Genomic DNA, 12,636 nt, shown 5'->3' with positions numbered 1-12,636 from the left:
CAATGAGAAATTACTAACACATGGTAGGAATTCAACTGTGAAAAGTTCCTATGGAAAAACACCTCCACTGACATCATTAGGGGTCTGACCATATCAGCCCCATGCAGAGGCACATGCCTACATTCCACTGACATCATATCAGGTGCATGCATTTGGGGACATGAAATGAAGTTTATAAAACTATCCAGCTTCCCCTTTAAAAGGGCAGTTTATTCTTCCTTAACTTAAACGTGGCTAAAACAAATACTGCAAGATTCCATTTCAGTGAGTAGTTTATTTGGGTTCCTTTGGTCTTTTGAATACATCACTCTAAGGACTTAGTATCTCTCTTAAGAACATTTTTCTGTTCTCAGGGCCCATGACGTACTTCAATAATCCAAAGCTCACTTAAGTGACTAGATTAAAAAACTTAAAAAAAATCTTAGTGATGCTTATGAGTAGGTTATCATATTTTAATTAAATGCTGGCATGCCCTAATGCATTAGCATGTGCCTTTGTTATCCCCTCCCACCAATCGTCAAATAATAATCTGCTCAACTAAAAACATTTATTATGCTCCTATTTAAAGAAACCACACTGTTGCACACTTTTGTGGATGTTTCTTACACAAGAATAGGTAAAAACTGTATTTTAACATCTGCTTTCATTGAAAAGTATTTATTCAATAATGATTAATGGTAAACATTAGAAATTAAAATCACTTTAGTCTCATAAGCTTTTAAAATTGGATTTTTGCTACACATAATCTAAAAGGCATTATCAAATTAAATGCGTTCCACCTCTAATCTATAAAACTACGATTATTTTATTAATCATGTTATTTAAAACAGGAAAACCAAATACACCTACAGTCACTACAATGCATAGTTTCTGATCTCTTACACTCTTAAAAATAAGAGAAATGTAGAGCATTCCTGCATTATAATATTCTTTGTTATACTGCCATGCCCAGAATGTTTATTTCCCCACAGACGTGCTAATTTCTTTCTTAGTTCATCAAATACATATGTAATCACTGGTGCTAAGTGGCTATCAGTAAACCAGCTTATATTTTAAATCATGAACTGAATTCATTGAATTCTCCAAAATCTACAATTGGCTATAATTCATTTTGCAGCATCTGATTACACCTAGTATTTGTCCTTGATTTTAAACCAAGTTCTTCCAAGCCATTGGAGTCTTTAAACAGCTCAATAGCTCCCTCTAGCCTTTTTTTATATACTACACCAAGAGGTCACATTTAATCAAAGGTTAGGAGCTACTTCTGTCACATGCAGCTTCTGTCACATGGCTCATCAAGCTATGCCACTATCCAAACCCAAGGATGCACAATGCCAAACAGTTGTGGTAAAACACCAAGCAAAAAATATACATTCAGAGTGCTAAATGACAGGAAGCAGCAATCAAATATGGTTTCATGAATAACCTCAAAATCTATATATAACATCCCCAAGTAAAAGAAAAATAAGGCAAAGGAAAATATGAATGTCACATATATTATTACTTAGTATTTGGTCCTTTTACAATGAAATTTTTTATTGTTCACATAAACTGCGTATTTTATAAAACAAATGAAATCTAATTTCTCATATTCAAAATCAAATATGTGGTGAAGAACAAAAAACCCTCAAAGAACCACATGCCCAAATTATTTCCCACAATGGGTAAATGGAGATTACAGTATAAGCACTTTATTTCACTATAACGTATGTGTATATTTGTATACATATACAGAGAGACAAATTTATATTTTGAGACACTCCTTCCCAAAAACTGTTAAAACCTAGATTTTGAACTTATTCCAACTTGCCCTTTTATGATTGAAGTATCACTCATAGATGGCATTTATTTTTTGAAATAACACTAAACTATGTTTTAAAAATTATTTTTTTAATGTTTGCTACCTTGGTCAAAACTAGATTTTAAAATTACATATAATTTGCTGCCAATATATTTACTACTCAGCAGAAGGCTAGGATGATTTCCAAAATAGGACACCCTTTGGAACTACAGATGATAACACATGTTAGATTTAAGTTATACATTCTGTATTTCCTCATGTCATTTAGTTCAGGAAAAAAATTCTGATCTACCTTTGTGATACAGTTGTTACCAAATTTACAGGGTAAATTTACAGGGTCAATCTTGCTTGCCCCCACTTTCACTATATAAACTAAAGCTTCTAGGCTTACTACTATAAAATTTCAAATTTGTAAATGGCCTTAGTGACAATTTAGTTCACAACTCATTTTTGCAGATGAAGTCATCAAAGAAATGATATGTGCAAGTTCAAAGCCAAGTTAGTGAAGGAACCAGCATTAAAGCCCACCTCCTTCAACTTCTCACCAGTGCTCAGTTACACCACATTGCTAGCTGTCTTACCATTTCCAATGTTATATGGACACGATCTGTTTTTCACTAATTTTGTTTGTTACTGTAGAAAACACTTTATTTTTCAGTCCGTTCTTATCCCTCCCATATACATAATTTTTGAAAGACTTTTTTGTTTTTGTTCAGAATTTGAGGTGTAACAGAGCTGGCTATGGAAAGGAAGCAACTGGGGCTTGATCCAATTAAAATAAAATGGTCTACTGAATTATAAAGGCCTATTTATTTTCCATGGCATTAGAAAAGATGGACAGATTTCAGCGAACTCAGTGTTATAAAAGAAGGTGTGAGCTGAACTTGATATTCTATGATAGTAACCAATGACAAGACAAAAATGTGAAAATCATATTCCTGAACTAAACTGTCTAAGAAAAACCTATGGGAAGAAAATGTACTGATGTTAGCTTGGTTGATTTTCAGTACATTATATGTTTAATAAACGGAAAAGGTGTTTAAATAAAATATTCCTAGACCAGTTGATATGTCCTAACCTGACAGGCTTTTTTGTCATTAGATGCTATCATGCCAGCTACCTCCTCATCAACCTTTATTTTCTATTAATAATAATGACATGTGGCCAGGTATGGTGGCTCATGTCTGTAATCCCAGCACTTTGAGAGGCCAAGGAGGGAGAATGACTTGAGCTCAGGAGTTCAAGACCAATCTGAAAAACACAGTGAGATTTTGTCTCAATGAAAATTTAAAAACAAACAAAAAAAGGCTAGGTATGGTGGTATGTGCCTGTTGTGCCAGTTACTCAGGAGGCTGAGGTGGGAGGATTGCTTGAGCCCCGGAGGTTGAGGCTATAGTGAGCTATGATCATGCCACTACACTCTAGCCTAGACAATAGAGCAAGATCCTGTATCAAAATAATAAATAAATAAATAAATAAATAAATAAAATCTACAAAGTATTGAGTGTTTAACCATGTGAAGGCATGTTTTAAGCTATTAGCTATTATATACACATACAATACACACACATATATATGATATACATTTATTTAATCATCAAAACAACGTGAGGCAATTACTCAGAGTATTCAGATTTTATAGACAGTTAAACTGAGGCTCACAGAGATTAACTAACTTGCCTCTTAATATAAAACTTGCAGACAAAAAGGATGGAATTAGAACCCAGCCAGTCTAGTTCCAGAATATGTGCTCTTAATTATTATATTTCTATGCAAGAAAAAATAAAGGGATGAGTATTATTACATTCACAGATATATAAATTGTGATAGAAAGTAATATGAAAATTTATCAATTTCAAATATACATAATGAAAGGTCAAAAACTTCTTGAAGGGAGTGTAAATAAATATTTATCTTACAACACTGAATAAATTTAATTCATTAATTCCAGTGTTCAATTTTTTTTTTAGTCCCCAAATAATTCCAATTAGTCTTCTACCAAATAGTCTCAACAAGTACATTTTGAGTAACTGACACAGGTCAGTAATATAATTTTATATCGAGTTATTGATTAATCCAAAGAATTATAGCACTGAACAAGTGCACTAAAATCTTCTTACGTTAATTACCTTAAGAAAAAGTAGGAACTTTAGGTTCTTCATTTTTAACCTGATTTCACAAATAGGAGAGCTGTCACTGAACCTAGCTTTATTCTTATTTGGTAACAAAAAGAACGAAAGACAAAACCCAGCTGTATGGAGAGGGATGAACTTGGACTATTGCTCTCCTTGGATTTCTCAAGGGGATAGTAGGAGAAAGGTCACCTTTCTGGCATATGCTCATCTGTAGTGGTTTCATGAATAATTGTAGATATGAATGAACCTGCCCAGGCAACTCTGAACAGAGAAAGGCATAGTCAAGGTGGGACATGTAGGAGAAGCTAAAGAATCTTAAAACAATTGAGCCTCCTGGTCTGCTTGTCATAGCTTTGCACCCTTATGAGCACCCTAACTGGCCAGCATGTTTGAGATGTCAGGTTCAACCTGCAATCTGGTAGTAGATAAAAATCTTGATGAATCATGCATACTTCCCCTGTGGTTGACCAGTTATAAACTGCTATGGTGGAGAATTATGGGCTATATTCAGGAGAAAACCTTTACTCAAGAAGGCATGGTACCACCATCCTTCCATGAGCAAACGAAATAATGCATCTTTATTTTTTAAGCAAGCAACAAGAGAAAAGCAAAACATTGTTCTAACATAAGAATGTAAAATTCTATAAAATATACTTTTTATTTCTGAAATGTCTCATGATCAATTATTACCAAATTTATTTGCAATACAAAAGTACCCAATGCAAACTCTGACTTTTTAGGTACATGCAGACAATCCTGACAAAGGTGAATAAAGCATAAATCAGTTAAATAAACATACTGCAAGAAAAATTTAGGAAATAGTTATACTCAATTCATATTTGTCATAAAAGACCCCTTTGAAATCTAAAATGCCTCTGCTTTCTTTAATCAGGAACAACAAAATCATTCTTTGCTATATCAAGACTTTTTCTGCCACAAAAGAGTAATCATCTTATGCTTTGATATATGCATCATTTAGAGTCTTATATGTTTTTACTTTACCACTAAATTGGCTGGAAATTTTTTTCCTCACTGGAAATGTATGCCATTGTATAGAAATTAATAGGAAATATGTTGTTCATATAAGTAACATATGACAAATTACTCAGAGTTGACGATGTGAGAGGCATTACTATCATGAATTATACTCTATCTCAAATTTCATAACAAAAATGCTTACAGCATACCAAAAAACTCCACAGGTTCATGAAAATCCCTATGTGAGATAACTATTTTGGGAACAAAATGATTTTTAAGACAGTAGATATTAAATCATAATTCTTTCTTAATAATTTAGCTGCTTATGACCAATGAACACCTCTGATTCAGACTGCTGTCCAATGACAACAGCTTTTGACTTTTAGTTAATATTAGCAATGTTTTCTTGCATCATGCTAATTATCACATACTGAAAGACCAACTGTTAAAAAAGGGATCCAATGATAGACAAACATCTTTCCCTGAATGAGTATATACCGAAAACTTCAAAAGTATTCCACTTGAAATAAAAATAGAGCAATGTATTGAATCTCTGCCATAGTACTACTCCTGGTGGTGTCTGATTCTTTCTTAGCTGTAAGGGATGTTCCTTTTTGCTTCTTAAAAAACAAGCTAAACAAATAAAACCAAATGCGCCCACTTTCTATAGCAGGATTTTATCACCATATTAAAAATATCTCTCACTTTGATAATTGACAATCCCAAATATTTATACTCTTAAAAAATCAGACAGGAAAGAGTTAACATGAATATCTGTAGCCAACCACCTTCCTCAAATTCCCCATTTTCCTGGGAAAAATATACAGTTTTAAACCTTAAAGTATAGAGATACAAAGAATTGGGGTATCACAAATTGTAAAGTTTAGTGATGAATAAATCAATGCAAATTTAGTCAGCATAAAAAGCATCCCTCTGAAGCTTTGCTCCAACTATTAACTTTCTGTGCTTACTGAAAAAAAATTTATGATCATATGAGCTTCATGTATGATTGATATCATTAGTTTATTTTAAGGCTGTCCTTGAGAATCAATCAAATAAAACATTCCCAGTGTGTATGTTTTGCAACCAGAATGAGGAACACAATATAAGTGTCTCTTCTGGAGACGAAGTGATGGACTATTCTTCCCCTTAGTGTTTCCTATCAAAAAGAAACATCAAGTAGAAGCAAATCAGGCAGAAATTTATGTCAGAAAATATCCTGCCATTCTGTGTTCTTCACAATATTTTCATTTCACTAGCAGCTACTCTTACAATCTAAAAATAATAATAAGGGTATCATCACACAAAAAGACGCTTATAAATCCAACCAAAATGAGCTCAAGAGCTTAAAAATACTATTTGAGGATAACACAAACTATGGCATATAATCTGCTGTAAACCATTAAAAATTCCCATTTTATTAAGTAAGGTTTTAAAGGTCTGAGATGGCACATGATTCTTGTCTGTCATACGCAAATCTGTGCAATAAAAATGAATAGTATAACTTAAATACTCTACAAATGGGAGAATAACTGTTTTCTCCATAATCCATTTTTCCTCACACATCTTAATGAAGAGAAGGGGGTCATTGGAATTCAAAATTAAGTAAGTTTTTTTGGTACAATCATAGCTTTTTATTGCATAATAATACTGAACCAACTAAGAGATTCCAATATAAATAAAAACAATCTAACTTTAGTCTCACAAAAACTCTAACGATCATCAAAACTCATGCTAGACTAATTTCTGAAAGCAAATCTAAGACTTTCCTAAAGCAGGCAGCCATCAATCCAGACTGCCCTTCCCTTCCCTTGGTGAAAAAGACACAACCTTGCACTTAACTTTTTACCACCTCCCCCACACTCCACCTCACTACCATCACCACCAATCTGAGGCAATAGGCCCTTCTGTTTATAACATTATAAATAACAGCTTGCCACTTTAATTCCTCCAGCCTATGAACTAATCCTTCATTTCAACATTAAATTATCTCTTGATTTAAATGTTAGGTACAAAAATCCATCCGTGGCATGTAATTCCAAAAGTTCAAATTTGCAATCGAAAAAAGTCTGGACTTTCAGGACCCTTTCTCTTTTTATCCAGAAAAAGAAAGTTGTATTTTTCAGAGGGTTAATTAAGCCTTTTTAGTTTTCAAACTGGGGCTTTTCTGTAATTTATTCATGCTTCACATCTGTAAAGGTCTTTAACTCCTTTGATAATAGCTCTTCCTTTTTCAAATGCTTTTTCTTGTACCATCACTTACTACGTGAAGTCCTAAGAACAGTTTCTATAAACACAGTTACATTCAGAATATGCCTTTACACATGGCATTTATTATGCATATTCGGTATATAAATTGGTTACATGAAGCATGCTCAAATACTGTGCAACAGGTCCTGCTATTGTGTAAACACACACTCCCAACAAAATGACAATAAGCTTTATAATATCAACAATATAAGAAAAAAATCACATTATTGCTTAAAGAATTATTCATAATTCGTTGGAGAGATCAGAGGACATCAGATCTAATCAAAAGAAGTAAATGTTACTAAGACCCTCTTACTGTCTTTGTATCCCACCGTATATGTGATAAAGTTGTGTTACAGCTTAGGTGTATACACGCTTTCATTGATTTATTGCCCATTACTGGCTTCAGTGCTGACTTCATGACAGGAAGAGTACTTTGGCAGAGGTCTGACAAATCCCTATCCTTAAGTTCCCTTTTGCTTTGTGCCGTCTGTTCCCAAAGCTATCAAAGTAAAGCAAATGATAGTCTAAAACCTCCTCGTTTTGCCACGAGAGTGTGAAATCAAATTAAAAACACACCTCAGAACTATTACATTGGGCCACGTTTATTTTCAGTTGGCGGGGGAGGGGGATAGAACACTTAAAAAGAGATGGATTTCATGTCCTCTGTGTAGCCAGATCTAGTTACAGTGTATTAAGTTATGTCTAAATGAGAAAAAGATTCTCAAGTGTTTTATCACAAAGTAATGTTATTAAACACATCTAGCGTTCCCACGCTTTCCTCCAGATTCTTTGCTTTTAACCTCCTTTGTTAGGCACCAAATACTGGAAGAAAGATTTCAGGAACAACACCTAGGCAGCACATGATGCCAGGCAATTAATTCTGTCTTCCCTGAGCTGTTTATCTATCATAAACTCAAGCTGCCTTATTTAGCTACACGGTTGCTATATGTAGGGCTTCTCCTCCCTGGGTGAAAAGCATGGACCGGCTACAATTGTGTCTTTGAGCGCGCAGCATCGTGCTGTGTGCTGCCGGGGATAACGGATTCTGGGTCTCACACGCATCCGTCACCTAAGACATCCTTAAACTGAACCAGGATCTCCGCAGCTGGAAGGGAAACAGTGTGTTGGGACCCAGGCAGCTCTGAGCTACAGGGATCCGAGGAGTGAAGGAAATGTTTCAGGGAGCAGCCCAGGCAAGGGGGGAGGAAGAAAACCCTCGCACTCTTACCTCCACATTGAAATACTGCTCCGTTCCGCAGACTGTAGCACATAAAATCCAAAGCAAGGATTGCAAGAAAAACACCCCCGAATGATGCACGAAATCCAACCGTCTTCCAGTGCTGAATGTGAGTAAGATCATAGTGAACTGTGCTTCAATGGATGGACGAGCTCCCCTTCGTTTTCTCCCTTTCTCCCTCTCCCTCCCTCCCTCGTTTCCTTCCAAAAAAAAGTCCTCGGGGTGGGTAAGGAGCCTGCAGGTTCACCCACAGCCGGGCAAGGGGAGGAGACGGGGGCCCCGCGCTTGACAGCCCCCGAGAAGCAGCGGCGAAGACGGGGTCAGCAGTAGTTCGCGTTCACCATCCTCCGGGGTCAGTCGCCGGGAACGTGGCGGCCAAGTTCACCGGCGGTTCCGGCTCAAAGCGCCGAGTCGCAGCCGCAGCAGCAGCAGCCGCCGCCGCCGCCGCCGCCTCCAGCCCGTGCGTCCTCCTCCTCCGCCGCCCACTCCTCCGCCGCCGCCGCCCCCAGCTCCTGCGGGAAGGGCCTCCGCCGCTCCTCGCTCTCTCGCCTCTGCTTCTCCTTCCCTCCTCTTCTCGCTCCCCTCCAGAATGTTCATCCGTAATCTACATAACTCCTCCTTCCCGGGGTCTGCCAGGCTCTCGGCGCCTGTGGCGCGCGCGCGCGCGCGCGCGGACACACACACACACTCACACTCACACATACCGCGACACACACACACACCCACGAGCTTACACACAGCCTGACACACACGCACGCGCGCCTCTTAAAGGAGACGGTTCCTAGGTAGGGCGCACCGGAGGTATCCAGACCGCGACCGGGACCCAGGTTTGAGCAGGGCTCTTCGACAGTATCACCCACCCCGCATCCCCGAGGCAGGCACCCAGGAACGTGGGCTGCTCCATTCTTTCTTCTCGCCCACCCCACCGCCTGGCATCGAAAGACGAATGCACCCCTCCCCAGCCGTGAGCTGGGTGGGGCTCAGGCTGCGCACCCTGCTGGGGCCTGGGGAGGGGCCCAAGCCTGGTCCTGGAGAGCGGTTGGCATTCTCGAGGAAGCGGCCCTGGAAGATTGGGGGCGCTGGGAATCAGAGGAGCGCCTGGTCACTGAGTGCTGCTGGGTGGCTCAGGTCGCTGGCCAGCGCTGACCAAGTTTGGGAAGCCTAAGATGGCAAATCCCGAACGTCCAAAACTTTGTTGGGGTCCGCTGAGCCTGTGTCCCGGTGTCTTCCTGAATCCCCTCTACCATCACTACATTCTGCCTTCCAGGCTTCAGGAGTAGGCACAGGGTTTTGGTGGGGGACTAGACAAATACAGACGCGGAATGAAAATGCTCACTTTGCAAATGAACGGTGGACACACGTACACACTGGGACCCAGGAGAGGTGGTCCTGGGTGTTAAAACATCTGAAGAGAGAGATGGGGACGCTGGAAAGAAACCGGCTGTGGGAGCCAGGGGAAGGGCTGGGGAAAGAAGGAGAGGAGCAGCCTGAGGAAAGGCGAGTAAAGCAGCTGGCAAGGGTGGGAGGAAGAGGCTGCGCGCAGACCGAGCGGGGGAGAGGCTGGCAGGAGCGAGGAGAGCTGCAGGCGAGAGGGGGAGGCTGCTGGAAGGAAGCACCGGCGAACGCGGGCAGGGGAACTTCAGAGGAGGCTGCCAAAAAGGACTGGAGCTGCAGCAGTGAGAGGCAGTGGACAAGGCGGGCAGCAACCACCAGCCCTTGGCAGGTGATGGTTTGGCTGAAAGAGAAAGGGGGAAGGGAGTGAGGCGAGCATCTGTTTGGGGGCAATGCCAGTAAATGTGCTTCTCCTTGGCAGCCAGCAGAGGGGAAGAGGAGCCCACGGGAAAGAAAAGCAGGCGAGGTTAAGAATAAAGAGTGTTCCAGGTATGACAGCTACCTCGGTGAGGTGGAAAAGAGAATTGACAAGGCAGATTTCATGGGTGAGTTGGAAAAGCAAAAGCAGGACTGCAAGAGGTCATATGTGGTAAGCAGATGGAAAATGCTGAAAAATGGTTTGCCAAAAATTGTATTACACTGTAATAACTTTTATCCTATAAAAGAAAAAAAAGACTGAGGAATGAGACTTGGCAGCTATTGCTGTAAAAATGTAAGAAATGCCCACCCAACTTGACCCAAGACCCTCAGGGAGACCTTCCTGACAGTTTGCCTTGTGTCCAGCGTGTGCTGCCCATAAAATAATTTTGAAGATGTTATAAAAAAAACCAATGTCTTATATTGTATAGCATATTAGAATATTCAGAATGTTTCCATACATAGTATCTCATTTAATTCTCACGCCATCTCTGAGGATTTTGTTTGTATTTTACAAATGAAGAAAATGATAGCAATAAAATACACCGTTTCAGCAAACCATACAAGCCGCAGAATTCAGACCTGTCTCCTGACTCCCAGTTCAGTGATTTTCCTGCTATATTCCAGTGACTTTCCAAATAGAAATTCATTCCTGCCCTTAGCATTTTATAATCCATAGGTTGAGATGACTTATATAAAAGAAACAGCTAGAAGGCAATATGAAAGGAATGTCATTATGTAGAATTTATATGGTGTTCTCTGCCAATATAAGGTAACAAAATGTAGCGAAGTATTTGTCAATAAATCAAGACTGATTTTTATGTGTGCATTATATCGAGTAAAGTGCAAAATTAGAGAGGGGAAATTATACAAAAAATGTTTAAAGTCAGTTCCTAGACTTTCAGATACTATTGAAGGGGAGGAGGTAAAAATAATTTACCCAAGATACACGTGAGAAAACAGTGCTAAATGGTGAAGTCCTTGCTATCTGAGCAAAATATTAGAAGACTTTATCAAGGGAATGAAATGCAAGCTGAGCACTGAAAAGCTATCAGCAAGGAATATTTCACCATTAGCAATTTTCTTTTTCTTTGCATGAGCTCAGAAAAGAAAGATAGTGTATTTGTGGAGGACAGGTGTGGAGAGGGACCTACAATGAAATATTGAGTTAACATTTTCTCAAATAGACAAACAAGGATTGCTAAACTATTCTAGATAGGAATAGGTATCTAGGGAATATTATCTTCAAAATTATGCATGAGATTGACCATAGGAAGGGACTCCATGCAAAGAGGTAACAATTAAAATAAGGTTTTAGGCTGGGCATGGTGTGTCACGCCTGTAATCCCAGTACTTTGGGAGGCGGAGGTGGGTAGAACACTTGAGATCAGGAATTGGGACCAGTCTGACCAACATAATGAAATCATATCTTTACTTAAAATACAAAAATTAGCTGGGTGTTAGTGGTGGGCACCTGTAATCCCAGCACCTCAGGAGGCTGAGGGAGGAGAATCACTTGAACCTAGGAGGCAGAGGTTGCAGTGGGCCAAGGTCACGCCATTGCACTCTAGCCTGGGCGACAAGAGTGAAACTTCATCTCTAAATAAATAGATTAATTAATTAATAAATAAGGTTTTAGTCCAGCTTGTGAGGTATCCTAGAAAATCTATGCTTTCACGGAGTGATCATAAGGTTAAAAAAAAAGAAAAAAAAAACTGTTGAAAGTAGCAAATCCTAAATTCAGAAAATAATATCAAATTAGTGATTGGTTAACATGATAGGAATTTTAAATTATTTATAAACAGTTATTAAACTTGTGAGCATTCAATGAAAAATAAGTGAATGAATGACTGTTCAAAGTTATAGAAATTCTATGAATATTCAAGGTTATAGAAATACTAACAGAAAGAAAATACTGTTTTATTTCTGAGATGAGAGTCAGAAGGATTCATAGTACAGCGAGGACAGACATACAATAATTATTGCAATGTCGTAAGACCCAGGAAATCACAAAAGCAAGATGCTGTCAAACAGGTGGAAGAAATAGTTGATTTTGTGTTTAAAAAATTTTTTTTTTGAGAAAGGATCATAAAATACGTGGTTCTCAAGTGGAATCTCATAATGAGAAATGTACTAGGCAGATAGGAAAAGGAAGAATATTTCTGATCTGTGTGCAATGGAGGAATAAATACACAAAGAGGCATCTGTGGAACTACAAATAGTTTGTCAGGGCTAGAGGCTATGGTGTGTAAAGCAAGGTCAGAGTCATAGGTGGCATGAGTAAGTATGCATGCATCAGATGAGGAAGCGTCTTAGGTGCCACATTTCAGGCTGTAGACTTTCTCTTGAAGGAATACCTAGGAGGAAATAGTTGGATTTTCACAACCTTTATTGTTTGTTTGCTAATTCCATGGAAACAGTCA

The 12,636-nt window shown here is 38.8% G+C and overlaps 1 protein-coding gene across 1 annotated transcript in view; it reads right to left on the bottom strand.

Moving 5' to 3' along the window:
• MMP16 (matrix metallopeptidase 16) overlaps positions 1-8,857 on the bottom strand; it is a 275,667-nt gene extending 266,810 nt beyond the window's left edge. Inside the window, exon 1 of the mRNA XM_017507692.2 lies at positions 8,396-8,857. Coding sequence (XP_017363181.1) covers positions 8,396-8,527 — 132 coding nt within the window. The 5' untranslated portion in view covers positions 8,528-8,857. The remainder of the gene's footprint in view (positions 1-8,395) is intronic.
• Between the last annotated feature and the right edge of the window lie 3,779 nt (positions 8,858-12,636).

The sequence above is a fragment of the Cebus imitator genome, unplaced genomic scaffold (genome assembly GCF_001604975.1).
Source record: "Cebus imitator isolate Cc_AM_T3 unplaced genomic scaffold, Cebus_imitator-1.0 Scaffold383, whole genome shotgun sequence".
Classification (NCBI taxonomy): domain Eukaryota; kingdom Metazoa; phylum Chordata; class Mammalia; order Primates; family Cebidae; genus Cebus; species Cebus imitator.
Note: the sequence above shows the minus strand (reverse complement) of the source record. Positions and strands in the feature narration are given on the sequence as shown.